The sequence below is a fragment of the Micromys minutus genome, assembly GCF_963924665.1.
Source record: "Micromys minutus genome assembly, chromosome: 18".
Lineage (NCBI taxonomy): Eukaryota > Metazoa > Chordata > Mammalia > Rodentia > Muridae > Micromys > Micromys minutus.
In genome coordinates, this window is record NC_137953.1 from 33,730,182 (window position 1) to 33,748,612 (window position 18,431).

At 38.5% G+C, this 18,431-nt stretch overlaps 1 protein-coding gene across 1 annotated transcript in view; it reads right to left on the minus strand.

Annotated features, from left to right (window-relative positions):
- The window catches only part of CNTNAP2 (contactin associated protein 2), a gene marked incomplete at its 3' end in the record, with an annotated part of 2,047,702 nt that overhangs the window by 205,220 nt on the left and 1,824,051 nt on the right, over positions 1–18,431 (minus strand). Inside the window, exon 17 of the mRNA XM_080931878.1 lies at positions 17,713–17,931. Coding sequence (XP_080788004.1) covers positions 17,713–17,931 — 219 coding nt within the window. The remainder of the gene's footprint in view (positions 1–17,712; positions 17,932–18,431) is intronic.

Sequence of the window (18,431 nt, forward strand, 5' to 3'; positions counted from 1 at the left end):
AAATTGCTCTTTCTAACTCTACGAAGAATTGAGTTGGAATTTTGTTGGGGATTGTATTGATTTGTAGATTGCTTTAGCCAAGATGGCCATTTTTACTATGATGATACTTCCAATCCATAAGCATGGGAGATCTTTCTAACTTCTGAGGTTTTCTTGAATTTTCTTATTCAGAGACTTAAATTTCTTGTCATACAGATCTTTTACTTTCTTGGTTAGGGTCACACCAAGATATTTTATATACTTTGTGACTATTATGAAGGATGTTGATTCTCTAATTTCTTTGTCAGTTTGTTTGTCCTTTGAATAAAAGAAGGCTACTGATTTGTTTGTGCTAACTTTATATCCAGCTACTTTGCTGAAGTTGTTTATCAGCTGTAAAAGTTTTCTGGTGGAATTTTGGGGGTCATTTAATTATACTACCATATCATCTGCAAATAGTGATATTTTGACTTCTTCCTTTCCAATTTGTATATCTATGACCTCTTTTTGCTGTCTGATTGCTCTGGCTAGTACTTCTGTACTATACTGAATAGGTAGGGGGAAAGTGGGCAGCCTTGTCTTGTCCCTTCTTTCAGTGGGATTGCTTCAAGTTTCTCACCATTTACTTTGATGGTGGCTACTGATTTGCTGTATATTGCTTTTACTATGTTTAAGTATGAGCCTTGAATTCCTGATCTTTCCAAGACTTTTAATATGAAGGGGTATTGAATTTGGTCAATGCTTTCTCAGCATATAGTGAAATGATCACGTGTTTTTTTCCTTTGAGTTTGTTTATATAGTCGATGACATTGACAGATTTCTGAATATTGAACCATCCATGCATTTCTGGGATGAAGCATACTTGATCATGGGGAATGATTGTTTTGATGTGTTCTTAGATTCAGTTTTCAAGAATTTTATTGAGTATTTTTTCATCAGTGTTCAGGAGGCAAATTTATCTAAAGTTCTCTTTCTTTGTATTGTCTTTGTGTGGTTTAGGCATGAGTGTAAATGTGGCTTTGAAGAATGAGTTGGGTAGCATTTCCTCTGTTTCTGTTTTGTGGAATAGTTTGAAGAGTATTGGTATTAGATATTTTATGAAGGTCTGACAGAATTCTGTGCTAAACCCATTAGATCCGGTGCTGTTCTTTTGGTTGAGTTTTGATCACTGCTTCTATTTCTTTAGGGGTTATTAGGCTGTTAAGATGGTTTATCAGATCCTGTTTTATCTTTGGTACCTGTTATTTTTCTAGAAAGTTGTCTATTTCCTCTTGATTTTCCAGTTTTGTTGAGTATAGGTTTTTGTAGTAGAATTTGATGATTTCCTGAATTCCCTCAGTTTCTGTTGTTATATCTACTGTTTCATTTTTGATTTTGTTAATTTGGATATTCACTCTGTGTCCTCTAGTTAGTCTGGCTAGGAGTTTATCAGTCTTGTTGATTTTCTCAGAGAACCAGCTCTTGGTTTTGTTGATTCTTTGTGTAGTTCCTTTTGTTTCTATTTGATTGATTTCAGCTCTGAGTATGTTTATTTCATGTCATCTACTCCTCTTGGGTATATCTGCTTCTTTTGTTCTAGAGCTTTCAGTTGTGTTGTCAAGCTACTAGTGTATGCTTTCTCCAGTTTCTTCTTAGAGGTGCTCAGAGATTTGAGTTTACCTCCTAGCATTGCTTTTATTGTATCCCATAAGCTTGGGTATGTTGTGCCTTCATTTTTGTTAAATTCTAAAAAGTCTTTGATTTCTTTCTTTATTTCTTCCTTGACCAAGCTGTCACTGAGTAGATCATTGTTTAGCTTAGTCCATGGTGATCTGGTAGGATGCATTGAAATTAGTTTGATCTTCTTATATCTGTGAGGCCTATTTTGTGACCAACTATATGGTCAATTTTGGAGAAAGTGCTGTGAGGTGCTAAGAAGAAGGTATATTTATTTGTTTTAGGATAAAATATTCTATAGATGCCTGTTATATCCATTTGGTTTATAACTTCTGTTAGTTTTACTATGTCTCTGTTCAGTTTCTGCTTCCATGATCTTTTCATTGATGAGAGTGGGATGTTGAAGTCTCCTACTATTATTGTATGTGGTGCAATATATGGTTTGATCTTTAGTAAAGTTTCTTTGATGAATGTGGGCACTCTTGTATTTGGAGCATAGATGTTCAAGTTGAGAGTTCAACTTGATAGATTTTTTTCTTTGATGAGTAAAAAGTTTCCTTTCTTATTTTTTGATGACTTTTGGTTGAAAATCTATTTTATTTGATATTAGCATGGCTACTCTAGCTTGTTTCTTAGGACCATTTGTTTGGAAAGTTTTTTCCCAACCTTTTACTCTGAGGTAGTGCCTGTCTTTGTTGCTGAGATGAGTTTCTTGTATGCAGAAAAATGCTGGATCCTGTTTAAATATCCAGTCTGATAATCTATGTCTTTTAATTGGGGAATTGAGTCCATTGATGTTAAGAAATATTAAGAAATAGTGATTGTTGTTTCCTGTTATTTTTGTTGTTAGGTGTCTAATTATGTTTTTGTACTTTTCTTCTTTGGGGATTTTTGCAAGATTAATTTCTTGCTTTTCCCAGGGTGACATTTCCTTCTTTGTGGTGTAATTTTCCATTTATTATCTTTTGTAGGGCTGCATATATGGACAGATATTGGGTAAATTTGCTTTTATCCTGAAATATCTTGGTTTCTCCATCTATGGTAATTGATAGTTTTGCTGGATATAGTAACCTGGGCTGGTATTTGTGTTCTCTTAGGCTCTGTATGATGTTTTTCCATGATCTTCTAGCTTTCACAGTCTGTGTTAAAAAGTCTGGTGTAATTTTGATTGGTTTGCCTTTATATTTACCTGTCCTTTTCCTCTTACTGCTTTTAGTATTCTTTCATTGTTTTGAACATTTGTTGTTTTGACTATTATATGTCAGGAAGAATTTTTTTCTGGTCCAATCTATTTGGGGTTCTGTAGGTTTCTTGTATGTTTGTGGTCATCTCTTCTTTTAGGTTAGGAAAGTTTTCTTCTATAATTTTGCTGAAGACATTTACTGGGCCTTTTAGTTGGGAGTCTTCACTCTCTTCTACATCTATTATGCTTAGGTCTGGTCTTCTCATTGTGTCTTGAATTTCCTGGATGTTTTGGGTTGGAAGCTTTTTGATTTTCTTTTGCATTTTCTCTGACTGTTGTGTCAATGTTTTCTTTATTGTGTTCTGGCCCTGAGATTTTCTCTTCAGTTCCTTGTATTCTGTTGGTGATGCTTGAGTCTATGACTCCAGATGCCTTTATCAGTTTTTTTTTTTAACTTCAGGGTTGTCTCTTTCTGTGATTTCTTCATTGTTTATATTCCTGTTTTCTATTTCTTCACATGTTTGGTTGTGCTTTCCTGTAGCTTTTTAAGTGATTTTTTTGTGTTTTTTGAGTTTCCTCTTTAAGGGCTACAACTTGTTTCTGTGTGTTCTCCTGGCTTTATTTTACTTTTTAAAGTATGTTATTCATGTGCTTCTCGAGTATCTCCATCATCATCATATAGTATGATTTTAAGCCATACTTAAATTGTTTTTCTGGTGAGTTATGATATCCACTGTTTGTTGTGGTGGAGCATTGGATTCTGATGTTGCCAGGTTGTCTTGGTTTCTGTTTCTTAGATTTTTGCACTTCCCTTTTGCCATCTTGTTATTGGTGCTGCTAGGTGATCTTGTTATCTCTGACTAGAGCTTGTCTCTCCTGTGGGTCTGTGGGCCTGTGGTCTGCAGAGGAAAATTACTCCTGTGTGTTTGGCTCTCTGTGTAGACTGTGAATCCCGATGGCAGTGCTGAGTCCTGATGCAACTGCACCGGCTTTGTCCTTGGGACTGAAGTGTCTGTTCCCAGGCAGCACTGCAACCTATGCCCTGAGAGTACCAGGCAGCCTCTCTGGGATAGTCCATGGAGAGGAAGAGTGTACTCTCCTCTGGATTCAGGAGTGAGAGCCCTCCTGTGACTCTTCTGGATGCCGAGCAACCTGTGGCCAGGCCACCAATCTTGATGAAACTGAGCCGGGTCTGGCCTTTGGCAGGAAGTCTCTCCTTAGGTCTTAGTCTTTTTGCATGCAACATCAGCACAATATTTACACTGAAGGGGAATGTTAAAAATAAATGATATATCCACACTTTGGGCTGTAGCCCAAATAATGGCAAGTATTATGATTGTTAGTAATGTTGAGTATAATAAAAATTTTATAAGATCATAAAGATGAAATCTTAGATTTGTTGAAAAGACATAAATTTAAAGCCAGGGAATGTTACCTATGCTCTCCCTATTCTTTAATTAAGCTTTTGAAGCCTTAAACCTCAGTATGAATTGGCTATCTAGGGCCTTTAAAGAAGGGTCAAGACTAGACAAAGTCAGAAGAATGAGAAAGTAATTGAATATAATTGATGTTCTTAGCAAAAACGGACAGTTGTATTCACACAAAAGAAAGGTCCCAATTAAGAAACATCAAGAAAATTGTGGTATCAAAGCCAAGGCCTTGGAAGAGGCTTTGGAAAGAAACAGTCTCACTTTGATTTGATCATCCAGGCTCTAGACAGTGAGACAAAAACTTCTGTAGGGCCACGTCACCCAATCTATGCTATTCTATTCTAGAAGACCTGGAAGAAATACAACTAGCAAAGGGTTAATAATGAGCTCCTAAGCTAGCTTGCCTGTGGGAATGACCTTGAAGGTGATCTTCAAACAGCACTGTTTTTGTAGAAAGCCCAGGATTAGGATGTTGGGTCTTATCTCTAGCTTAGAAGAATACATCTAAATCACGAAACTTGCGAGCTGGTAGAGAGCCTTTAACCTGTTCCTGGAATGGTATCAAGAAAAAAGCCATGACAGCTATGTCTGGATGGTCTTCTCTGACCTTTTCCCTGTTGTTTGTGACAGCAATAACTGTTCCAAGTGTTGACAGCTAAGGGGCAAAGGCAGCGATATGTTTGGATAAGCCTTTCAGAGCTGCAGCTGCTGCAGCTGCTATTTCTCCTTTTCTATATGCCACCACTGTGTCTTATCAACTTGAGTCTCCTCCTACCACTGCCACACCCCCATCCAAATTATGGTGTCAATGCAGGCATGAGAAATAAAACTCCAGTTTTCTGATTATTTCATAACCTCAGGATGGCTATACAGTCATCAGTGGCAGAGGGAGGTTAAGGAAAATTATCTCCATTTTCAGTACGGAGCTGTATGATTGACAAATGTTGATTAATGATGCCTGTGTCAGCTATCCACTGAAAGCAATCTGTGGAGAAAGCTTTTACACACCCAGAAACTAAGATGGAGAGAGAGAGAGAGAGAGAGAGAGAGAGAGAGAGAGAGAGAGAGAGAGAGAGAGAGAGAGAGATTTTTCCATGAGTTCCCATTCAAAACTTCAGTAGCATGAATTTTAAAAGTTCATTACCACTGCATGGGTTTTCTTAAGCCCTCAGAATGAGGGACACACAAAATATGTGACTCCAGATTGCAAAACCAGGAGGGAAATTTAAAGTACTGAGGCATATGAACTTTCTGGTAGCAAAAAGCCAATCAGATATGTCCAAGTCTGTGTTGTTATGTGATGACAACGGGGCTCAGAGGTCCTAGAGGCAGGCAATAAAAAATATTGGCCATCTCAAGCTAATGCTAATCTAATGGTGACCATGCCAGACACTATCCTATCACAACTTCATGTATTTTGGGTCACAGAGCAAAGCTGTATCATGGTCCCTTTTTATAGATAAGGAAATTGAGGCCAAAAGAGTTTATCTACCCTTTGTCCCCCATAGCCAAATTTATGGCTAGGTGACTTGCACTCTGTCCATGCCATATCTTCTGTTTGCACTTGGGTCACACGAGGTTCTTCCTTCTTCTACATCTTACATGTTTTTGGGGCATTGCTTTGCCTAGGTATGCAGAATGCTGACTGACAGTGCAGTTAGTACCAGAGACCCACTCCAAATAACTTTGCACAGCCAAAGGGACAGTTGAAATTGACAGTGGAAATGCAACGCTCACAATTCAGAGGTAGGAAAGGAGATACTAGAAAGCCCATTTTTAAGTCAACATAAGGCACATTTTGCTGATGTCACCACTGATCTAATAATTTTTTTCTTAATTAAAAGCTTAATACTACTCTTTTGGCCATGAGATTTGCCTACTGTGTATGGATAATTTTTCTATGTTCAGAAACACAATGTCAATTTCAGAGGTCATTGCTCTATATAATACAGCAGGTTCTACTTTTCTGAGTCCATAATACACTTCAGAATAGGAGAGCATAGAATCTTTCTACTTGGATCTAAATTTTGGCTTATTAACATGTATTTTAGTAAACTCAATGCAAGCTGAAGCTTAAACAGCTGAGAACTCTGTCTATATATTTCATTTACAAATATCTGCATATTCTTGCATATGTTGTGTGACTAGCTGGTGTGTTCTCATGTTTGACACAAAACAAACATCTTATTTTTTTCTGATCTTAATATTTCTCATATCTTTCCTGCTGTCTGTTTCTCTCTGTTGTTATTTCCCATCCTTAAAAATACTTTTTTAAAATTATCACACACAGTCTCTTTCAATGCAGTGTGAAGAATCCTTAGTGTTGTTCAACTATGCTTTGTTTTTGTTTTTTCACCCCAAGAACACAAACTTCACATACTCATGCAGAGATGAGTCCTAGGTCAAGGCTATATTGAGGGAGCTGAGAAGAACCATCCCAACTCTGATACCTGGTCCTCCTAGTACATGGGTTCTTCATGGCTGAGAGAGTAGATGGAAAAGTATAGAAGGCTTAACAGAAAGAGTGAGAGAACAGATTATTGTAAGTCTGTATTTCAAGAATGGTAAAGTTATAAAATGCTAAATTGTAAGAAAGGTTGAGGAAAAACGAAACACAAGTGAAAAGCATTAGATTTGGTAGTTTTCGAAACTGGTTCTTCAATGTCCTAATGAGATGCTTCATTATGAGATGAAGGGGCAGGTAATGAGAGGATGGATTTAGCTTGTGTAGATTTACCATTGGCTAAAGAATTAGTTCTCCCTTGCCTGAGTATAAAGGATGACTTTGAATTTGGGGGATGGGGAGATGCTTGGTATGGAGACAGGAAAAGCTAGTGGAGGAGGAAAACACCAAGAGCCCCTTGTTCTGAGGCATTTTTTGTTTTTTTTTTTTTTTTTTTTTTGTTTGTTTGTTTTTTTTTGTACCCTCATTTTCTGGGAGAAATATACTTTGAATCCAGAAATATGATTTTTTTCCCTGAAGAGTAGAAACATCTCTAAACCCCAAAGGCATTGACCTAAACTCACAAAAATTTGGCAAAATCTTCAAGAACAGTAATTACTAAGAGGCAAGAGCTATATTCAACTTCATATGTATTTTTAGAAGCACAACCAACAAGTGGGCAGATACATAGATATTAAAATGATAGACATCTTAACTGTGGATGGCAGACATGTGTACACAGCATGATCTAAGACAGAGTAGCAGCAGCGTGAATAGTACCTGAAGATGCTCTTGTCAACACACCATTTGTGGCCTTACAGAATGTCTTATCCAATGTCATGTATTCCGTACAGCATTGCTTCTGACCAAGGAACTTAGTTCAAAGCCAGAAAAATGCAACAGGGAATATATTGGGCTTACCATGTTCTTTACCATCTTGAAGCAGCAAGCTTGATAGAAAAAATGGAATGGTCTTTTGAAGACACAGTAATAGTACTAACTAGGTGGCAGCAGCCTGGAGATCTGGGACACATTCTCTGGAAGGTGGTGTATGACTGAATCAGCTGCCAGTATATAGGACAGTTCTTCCCATAGACAGGATTCACGGGTCCAGGAATAAAGGGGTGAAAAACTAAATAGTTCCACTTATTATCATCCCTAGTGACCTAATGCACTTGTGATTATATATAAAATAGTTTTACTATGTTTGGGTGTTATTATGACTTGGTTATTGTTTTTATTTGAAAATTAATCACAATATAAAGAAATACAACTGTATTGTCCTATGTTGACATGACTGGGTAATAAAGAGTGGACTTACGACGGCTATTGTTGGTTGTCAACCTGACCTCATTTATAACTAAAACCCCCAAAATGGAGGAAACACCTTGAGGGATTTTTAATTAATTTGAAGGAGGAAGATCCACTTCTAATATGATCTTTGAGTTAGGAAGACATACACTGAATCTGACTGGGCCGTGGGGTGGGAAGACATACCTATATCCTGAGCCACACCTGGTGGAAATCTCTATACTGACATGAAGAATGAAGCTTTTGCTCTTTATATACTTGCATAAAAACATGTTAGGATTAGAAGGCTACACATGAAATATACTCACAAAGATACCAGTAATAGGCAGAGAAGATAATTTAAAATAGAATCTAAAAAAAAAAAATAAGTGAAATTAAAGCCAATGAGGCACACTTTCACCACGTGAAGAAAGGGTCATTAAATGGGTGAGAGAGCAGATACCCTACACGAGAGAGTCCTTGAACATGAGGCACATTGTAAGAGAGAAGAAAGAGGGAGCTTGTGTTGGGGAAGTATCCTGTAACCAGAAGTTAGAACTAGTAAAAAGGGTATTCTTAAATCTCTCTTTTACTTGCACTGGGGGAGAAAACTGTGGGCTGGTTATATGTATGCATTCAGTGTTTGTTACTGGTCCAATTAAAAAAAATCTTTTCCTGAGGCAGCACCTTAGTCAATGTTCTATTGCTGTGACGAGACACCCAGGCTAGAGCAAACACTTATAAAGGAAAATATTTAACTGGGGCTGGCTTACAGTTTAGCAGTCTAACCCATTATCATCGTGAGAAGCACAGCAGTATGTAGGCCAACATGTTGCTGAAGAGGTATCTAAGAATTCTACTGAAAATAGATCAGCAGGCAGCAGGAAGGGAGAGAGACACTGGCCTGTCTTGAGTTTCTAAAACCTCAAAGCCCCGCCCCCCTCCCCCCCCCCCCCCCCGTGACAAACTTCCTCCAATGAGGTCACATTTTATAAAATGCCATTCCCTATGAGCTTATGGGGGCTATTTTCATTAATCCACCACTGACAGTTATCTTTATAAAGTATGGTTGATTTTATAAACTCCTTATTGGAAGAACTAAAAAATCTATAGTGCACAAATGTTTGATAACATTGTTGAAAGTGCCTCTCCCCCTATCGAACAAAACTAGTCTCTGTATATTACGATGCCCTTTTTGGATCATACTAACATAAAACCCATGAAAAATTTGGAGAGAAGTCCAGAGTCCCTGAAGCATTACTCTTCTTGCTCAAAAGCTACTTCATGCAGAGGCTGAGCCATACAGTGTTTCTTAGCAGCAGGCTTGAAATATTTCTCTAACAATATCTGTTCTCACAACTTCTGCTTTAGAAATAAATAGCTCAGCCTCATGGAAACAGCCTTGTAGTTGTGGCTTGGAAGAGATTCAAAGAAAACTATCAATTTGATGATGTTGGGAACCTATCATAATTTGCACCATTTGTTAAAGCTCTGTAAAAGGGACAGATGGAATTGCAAACACTAATGAATTTTGATCACTAAAGAGCAAAGGGTAGGAAATGCACATGGTGGTTATTAGTAGAGCAGGGTCATTGCTGGATGTAGCCTCTGAGGCTGAGAAAAATTCTACAGAGAAGAGCACAGCTGGTCAGAGTTGGACCAAAGATGTTCTTGGCCAATATAGGAGTAAGAGGGATGATGTGAAAGATCAGACATTTCTTAGAGGAAAATTTACAATGTATTTGCATTATTGCTTTGAATAGGGTTCATTTACTTTATTTGGTTATTACTTGGTCATATTTTCTTTAGAATTTTTGTTATTAGTACTAGTTTCTAGTCAAGACACCATTTTTCATTCCCTACCTTATGAGCAAGTCTAAGACCTGTTATTTATAACTAGAGCAAAATGTTTGCATCAGGGTCTCAGCCAGTGGCTCAGCTAATGCCAAACAGGCAAGACCTCAATTTGATACCAGAAAGATTGAAAACTGCAAGGTCTAAGCTGATAGGACATGGTGTCTTTCATAGTATTCCAACTTTCTCTGCAATTTCATGTATTTACTTATTTTGACGTTTGACATGCTTGATTTCAGTCTGTGATACTTGCTGGAAATGGTATTTCCAAAGAAGGCAAATAAATAGCACTTTTTAAGAAAAAAAAAATGAGAGAAAGATCACGTGGGAAACTATTTTCAAAATGGTATGACTTAACTTTAAATATGGATATTAATTCAGGAAATATCGAAAGCCATGTACTTTGTGTATCTACTCATTCAGCTGGTGACTCTACAAATATTTATTTATTTATTTTGGAAACCACCGCCCTGGGGTCCAGTCTCTGATACTATGTAGCCTGCTTTCACAAAACTACATGCATCACAGGCCCTAAGGAGAACTGGACACAGCAATAATTATTTCCTTCTCATGGTGTGCTCAGAGAACATCTCTGCAAGGAAATGACAGAGGCTTAAAGAAGGACAAGAAGAAGTGAGCTTGGCTGATGTCAGAGTGTGAAATGAGATGCTATAAAGCAGGAGCAAGCTTTGTAACAAAGCATGCTAAAGGAAATGCCAAGACTGAGGAGACCACTCAGTCCCTACGTGCAGTCATTCAAGCAAGGATCAGCCATGGCTTTGAGGTGCGTAGAAACTAATAGAAAGCAGTAGATGCACTGGTGGTAGGTCTAGAGGATCAGTCACAGAGATATTTTTGGATGCTAAGTAATAAAGGAAAGAGAAGAAGGGAAGGAAAGAAAGGAATTGTAGTTAACTCTGAAATTTGCATATGGTGATGCTATCTATTGAGACTGGGTGGGGGAGGGGCTGGTTGAAGCAGAGAAATGCAAGGTTTGAAGATTTAAGTCCATGTGCTTAAATAGCATTTTGAACCATCAGAAGTTAGATGGGATACAATTTGCAGGGCAATGTGTAAACTGAGAAGACACTTCAATATGCTTCTCAAGTGAGGAAGAAAACGAAACAGATACTAAAGCGGTAGCTAATGAGCAAGAAGAAAAGTGAGAGAGAGCAGAGCAGTGGAATCCATGGGAAGCAAATATTCCAAGGAGGCAAGAGACCAGAAGGATGCGATGCAGACTTTAGATCCATGCTAACTTAGGCAATCTTTGTAAGGGCTTTGATGTTAGGAGATAAGACAGGAGGAAAGGAAAGAAAGGGGAGAAAAAAGGAGAAGGGAAAGCAGGAAGGGCAGGAAGAGCATATTTCTGTATCTACTGAGATTTTGAAGTTCAGAAAATACCTTCCAGGGTTGCTTCATGACCTGCTGGCTTCCAGCTCTTGTCTAGCCCAAGTTCCTAACACAGACTCCATAAACAGCCAAGAGCAGTACTCTGCTACCTTTTAGGGTATACAAAGCAGGGGCGGGCACCTCCCAGAAGCATGGGTATCCTTTATTTGTGGTGCCTAAAGCTAAAGAGAGCACCTGCCTTGCCACACATTACCAAACACCAGTGTCACTGTATTATCTCAGATGAATAATTCTCCAGTAGACTGACTGACCAGATGGCATCAACTTCCTTCAGCATGTCTGAATTAGAGACAGGCCTCTTCTAGACTCTAGACCACTGACCTCTGTTTTACACACGTTTACTTTAAAAATCTTGGAGTATTGTTTATTTTTCTCCTATCCTTTTGCCACGTGAATCTTTTTTTAAAAAAAGCCTTTGCAGAGAGTTTTGCAACCTAAGAATATCTTCCTCTGGGAGCCATTCTTTGAAATGTAAGCATCAGTGAAGGTGACATCTTATCTCCTCATCTTCCTGGGAGGTCAAAAGCCTGACTTACCCATGATTCCTTGTTCCAAGTTATAAAATTACACAACTCATGAAGACAGGAGAAATTTCACATTTTCTTTAAGTACAGCTAGTGGAGAAATAGAACCAGCTTAGAAGTCCCCCTATCACAACTTTTAAAAGACTGAAACATGTGTTTATGGATTTTTAAGCATAATGGAAAACAAAATTAAACCCAATAAAAAATCTCTTTCTCTCGCTCTCCTTAGGATGGAGTTGAGCCCTGAATTCAACCTTTTCTCTCCTGTTGCAATGTCCTTCTGTACAATCTTCCTTGCCTGGGGAATCTTTGCCAAGTACAATCTTTGCTTTGACAAGATGAATGGATAAGGGCTGAATTTCTGGTCAGATTATCTATAATCAAATCTCTTCCTGTCTTTCACTTGGCATGTGACCTTAGCTGGGTTAACTAATCTTTAGTGTTAGTTTCTCCCTGTATAAATGAAACAGGAAGCAGCAATGACTTCTACTCTGTTGAGTCTTGAGATAAGGTATTGTTCCTGGTCTTGAGATTTCATCATGGACCTCCTAGCTAGCATTCATGCTGTTGCTACTCGACCATGCTTGCAGAAAATGGGGGCAAAAGGATATCTTCTACTATACTACTATAATTTGGGCACTATATACATTTTTTAAGTATAAACTTGTAATGTCTAAGAGATGATCATTTTGGTCACCTACCAATTTGGGAGTACTTCATGACTAGAATTTCAACTTTCGCCTTGTGTCCCCTCCTCACCCCTCACCCTGTTGACTTTCTCTTTGCTTTCTCAATCTCTTGGCCTTCAGATTGTGCTAAAGCTATCCATCTGTGAATTTGGAATGGAAATGCTTGAGGAACAGCTGACCAAACAAGCCTTGTTATTGAGTTGAAAGAAACTGAGCTGTTTTGTGGTCTTGCCCTCCAAGCTTAACTCAGAGCACTTTCAGACTTCATTGACTTATAAAACAATTAATGAGTCTTGTTTTTTTTTTTTTTTTTTTTTTTTTTTCCTGTGAACTTGCACTTCCATCTAGGTGAGAAAAGGTAGTAGATCAGGGACATCCCTAAGAGTTGTTCTATAGATGGTTCTCCTATAGTATATTCAGTTGGGCTCTTCACATAACTCAAAAGAACTTGAGGCCTAAGAAGAATTTCTCAGTTCCTTTGAGCAACATGCTTCACAGAGATGCTACTGTTTAGCTTCTGAGGAAGTCTGAGCTACATGCCTTGAGCTTGGACATTGGTAGCTAACCTAGCCTTGCTCTTTAGGAGCGTCTAAGCAGTCAATGTCTACCTAAAGCATGGGAAACAGATTTCAGATCTCTGACTTCTTAAAACTTCTCCTAAGAGTCACCCACTGTGGCTCATGTACCCTGCTGGCTGAAGAATGACCTATACCCTGGCCTGCAAACTAAGAAGCAGGCTCAGCTCCCTTTTATATCATATACTTACAAATAGGGCCAAGTTCTAGACCTCCATACTGGAGTCCAACATACATCTCCTTCTTTCCTACCTCTCACTAGAGTCCTAGGTAGAACTTCAGACTCTCTGGTACTTCTATGTTTTAGAGAACATGGGCTGACCTAGCTTCCTTCAGGTTTAGATAACAGCGTGGGTACATTTTCTCTAGCCCATGGGTTTGGTGCATAGTTGCAGTTTGAATACAAGGCCTGGCTGAGACTCCAGTTCCCATATGGTGTAAATATATCTGCCAGGCAGAGCTGGGATGTTATCATGTGCTGGCTCCTTATTTTGTGTTGCAAATGGGCAAAAGTTTCTTGCACTATTCAGAAGAAATACTAGCAACTTCTTTTTCCTTCTTGCACCACTTCTAATTTATTTTTTCCCCTCCTACTTTTCTACTCCACTAGAATCATGACTGAATTCTTATTTCATCCATAGTGACCTATGCTATCTCTTTTGGGATGTCAGGATCCATTTATATTTAGCTTCACAGTGAAAATATGTCTTTTCTGTTTTTTCAATTGCTTTGAAAAAGAATATGTGAATCTGGTCTTGCTAGCATGGGGAGTGGTGGAAACTAGACCTTTGTGGCATCCACTTTGTGTGCAGACTAAGAATTCCCTTCTGACTCTTTCAGACTTAAGTGGTGTCAAAGTTCCTTTTACTTAGAACCCAGAGAGCCCATGGGTGATGTGCCCCATGGCTTGGCTTGGCTGCATATAGTGACACTGGGGTAGCATTTTCTGGTGGGCTTTGATTGTTTTGTTGGCTTACTGGGGGAAATCCCTGGGCTCTTGCTTCTGCTCTGTGGTTACTGTGGCAGGTGTAGGTGAAGTACTTGAGAGACTGATTGTATGAAAGTGTTCTGCTAGGGCAGACACAGATAGATAATCACATCTCCAGCTGGTGTTTGGAGAAAGAAGAGACTAGTTGGAAGAGGTTCCTTTAAGTGCACAGGGAAAGAGGAAAATAAAGGGTATAAAGAATGAAGGATGTGAAGAAAAGTATGTCACATTATAGTTGTATTGTCTGTATTCCAAGTATCCTGCTGGGAAATTTATATTCAATAACCTCAGCACATCTCAAGTTATGTGCAATAACCCCATTGAACACAGTTGTATTCCTATGAAATACACAGCTATTTAATGAATTATCATTGGTCTCTAAAGTTGGTAGAGGTAGGATTCAAAGCTCATGGTGGTAACCACACAACACTATGGGGGAATGCTGACCACTTATCTACTCCTGCTAAGCACATGTTCATAAGCATCAAAAGTTGGAAGACTCTTGGGGTAAATTATTTAAGTCTTTTCTAGACAGATAAGAAAAGATAGGGGAGGTAGTGGTTAAAAAAACAAAAGAAGTTTTTATTAGACTTGAACTGAAACCAATACCCAACTCGCTGACTGTAGAGCTGTTAAACTTGTCCTTCTTTTGGAGACAATGCTCCTCTCTGCTGGCCCTGGGCTGGGCATCTACTATAGAAAAATATTCCCTGGGTTGCATCAACTAGATCATGCCTGGGAGACGGGCTTTACGCCTACTTCTAAGATAACAGGAAATTAAAAAATGGAACTGGGGACTTAGCCTTTGTTACCAAGTGACAATAAGTTGCTAACCCATCACATTTGTTCACTCTCTGGAAACTTCCCTTTGTAAAGTCACCAATGGTTTCATTATTGTTAGATTCAATGATTCTAGCTTTAAAAATTAATGGTCATTGATATTATTAGATACTGTCTTTCTATAAAACTTCTTCTCTGGAGACATTGCTTTCTCCTCATTTTCCTTAGCTCTTTGTGTTTTTCTTTATTCTAGCAAGGCACTTAGTCTCCTGTTCCTTACATTTCATTACAGTTCAGAATTCGCCGCCATATTTTTATCTTCAAATAAATCATTTTTTAGGTACTTCTTCAAATGAACTAGTATGTCTTCATAGTAAATACTCCCATTGCTTTTCATTTTACAACCTTACCAACTCTCCAGCAGTCCTCTAGGCAACTCTAATGAGTGGGGAGAAAGGACAAAAACTAGAGTTGGACTTCTCCATCCAGGAGAAAGGTCAGAAAGATCAGCCAAGTGGAGTCCTGTTATGACGAAACCCAAGCAGACCATGTCTTGCATTCTGCAGATGGGTAGAATTTATTTTTAAAAAAACTTACATCAGGTCACCAATGCATAATATATTGATGAAGTAAAATGTATTCCCTATTTTCAGTATGAATCATTGGACAATTTAGTTAGTGTAAAGGAAAATGTGTGATTTGTTATCCACAACTAAAGAGAAAAATGGTAGGTGCTAGGTTTCCGGTGAGTTTGGGGACTTTTAAGAATTGGTGCATATTCACTATAGATAGTGATAGGTGTCTTGAAGTCTATCATGCACTAAGATTATATTTGCCCCTCCTTTTTTTTCTTTTACTATTTTCCTTTCTCTCTCAAAATCCATCTCACTATTCCTCAGAGAGACTTATTTTTTACTTTCATGTCAGATCTATAAAAATGACTCTTACAAAATATAGGATCTATAAACGAGAGAAAACATGATATGTATCTTTCAGTGTCTGATGTATTTTGCTCAATATGATCTTCATTGCATCCATTTCTTGTAACTGACATAATTTTGTTCTTTCTTATGGTTGAATAAATCTCTACTGTGCATATATGCCACATTTTCGTCCATCCGTTGATATATGCTGCTGCTTCTGTAACTTTCCTGTCACGAACAGTGTGACGATAAACATAGGTGTATTGACTGAGAGTCCTCCAGGCGGAGATGGAGTGACTCAGCTGGTAAATATCTATCACTCTTTCCGTGGCCCCTGACTCATGTGGCTTACTCACAAAACAGTATCACTTTCAAAGCTCACCTTTTAAAAGTCACATTTGTCCTGTAGTCTACCTAAAGCATAGGAAAGGAGTGTATAGATACTTTTGTCTTTTAAAAGTGGCTTTCTAATAGTTTTCATGTACCTGAACACAACCTTGAAAGATGTTATAGGGATTCTGGCCCTTCTAAACTTTACCCCTTGGCAAGCCTCTACTACCAGGAGACAAATATGACAAATTGACCATCAACCTGGTCACACCAGGTTGTTTTCTTGCTGGGAGATTACTGCTGGTGAAATAATTGATCACTGAACTCCCAGAAACCCAGAGAGGGAGTCTAAGATAGTTCATATCCACCAAGTCTTTCAGTTTCTTTTTACACCACTAAGGGAATTTTGCTAATTTTCTAAAGGATAAATAGTATTAGAAGAAAATATTAAAAAAAAATGCAACTAGCCATGTGAAAATTATTACCTTGAAATAATTTTAAGTTAATTTAGAGAGTGTTAAAAGTAGAAATTTTGGTTCGGGGACCACTGTGTGAAGGTGGGTGGGAAAAGAGTCACAGGTATTGGATGACCTCAGTGGAACAGTATTCTGCAAAAACAACAGTTCAGTTGCACACATGAACTCCCAGTGGCTGTGACTGCATACACAAGATCTGCATAAGATAAGGCCGGACAAAATTCTCAGCATGGACGAAGGGAGGAGTGATGAAAGCCTTCTTTCTGAGAAGCTATTGTCAATTGTTAGCTGCTGTGAGGGGAGTCGGTTTTCTTTAGGAAATGCAACGCTGAGAGGCTACCTAGCTCTAGAGGACGGCCCTACATCTATACAAGTGCTGGCAGTACTGAATGCATTCACTGGGTTTAAAGAACATACGGATTTGGGAAGGAAGTGTGTTAAAGGACATGAAAGAAACCATAGCTGAAGAAATGGAGGTGGGTTGGATCAATAGATTATATTCATGTATGACATTTTCATTTATTTCAAAAGCAGAAGTGTTGGTGAAACAGATTAGCTTGTGTGGCTGGATCCAGTTTTTTCATATGTCATTTTCCCCTGTGTTAATCATCAACTTCTTTTCCACAGAGAGAGATACGATGCAAGGTGAAATCTGAATTCTTTTCTTTCTAGATCACTGTGCAAAAAAGGAATTCCTATTTATCTTTTAAGGCAAAATTGAACATGGTTTATTTTATTTTTCTCTTCTTACTTTCCTCCCTTTTCCCTATTATTTCAAGCACACTTGAGTGTATAGAGCACATTCAGCTCTCCTCTTCTCGCCTTCCTTTCTTCTTTCCTCCTTCCTTCCTTCACTTCCATTCATAAGTTCTGTAAATGATTTCATACAGTTTTGAAATCATAAGTTTAAATTTTCTGAAACCAGAGAAGCCATAAGAGATGTCCCTGCCTTCATTGTGATTTTATAGTTGAGGTGCTGAGAATGGGGCATGGAGCCAGATCTGAGTACCTCAAGTTTCTTCCTTATTTCTTTATGTCTGCCTTAGAGAAGAAATGGGGCCTGGACAGCTACTCCAAGAATATTCTCTATTTCTCCATAGGCTGTTTGTTTGTTTTTTCCATATGAAGTTCCCCAAACCAACAGAGAGGTAAATCATGGTTGTCTTTTGATTCACTCACCGACAAAGAGCTGGCTGTAGAGTTCCAGGCGGGTGTGACCTTCAGTGGGAGCCTTTCGGATCTGCTGGGGCAGGCGATCCACCTGGAGACTGGCCTGTTTGACATTCCTCTCTGCAGTGACTCGGTGCCACTGGTCATCATTGAGAGGGGTAGGTGACCTCACCACGATCTCCACTGGCCCATTTCCAACATCAAATGAGAAGGACACTTCTGTGGCAGCTGGAGGAGCACAAAGCATGAAAGATACATGAGTATATTCCTCCCAGTTACCAAAAAGCAGTGGATTGTAGAGGGAAGTTACACAGGTCAATTGCAAAGTCAACGGCGGAAAGATAAACATGAATTCATTATTGTCAGTAACCAAGAAGAAAAAAAAAATTTCCCTTGGGGTTGTGTGTCTGTGTGCATGAATTTATTTAATTTCTTCATTTCATTCTTAGAAGACTTCTAAGAAGTTACCACCATCAACTCCAGAGAAGAAATCCGAAGCTCAAAAAGTTGGCAATAAGATATTCTTGTTGATAAAGGTGCAGTAGTGGTACTCATATCTTTGTGGTCACTGACAGCTTCCTAATTGAATTTAAGTCCCTCTCAACAGGACAAAAATCAAATCTGGTAGCGAAAACTTAGCAAACTACCCACGGTAAGTGAAGTCATAGATATTACAGAAGAATCTACTACCACTACTTTACCACACAAGCATAAATCTTAACTCCATT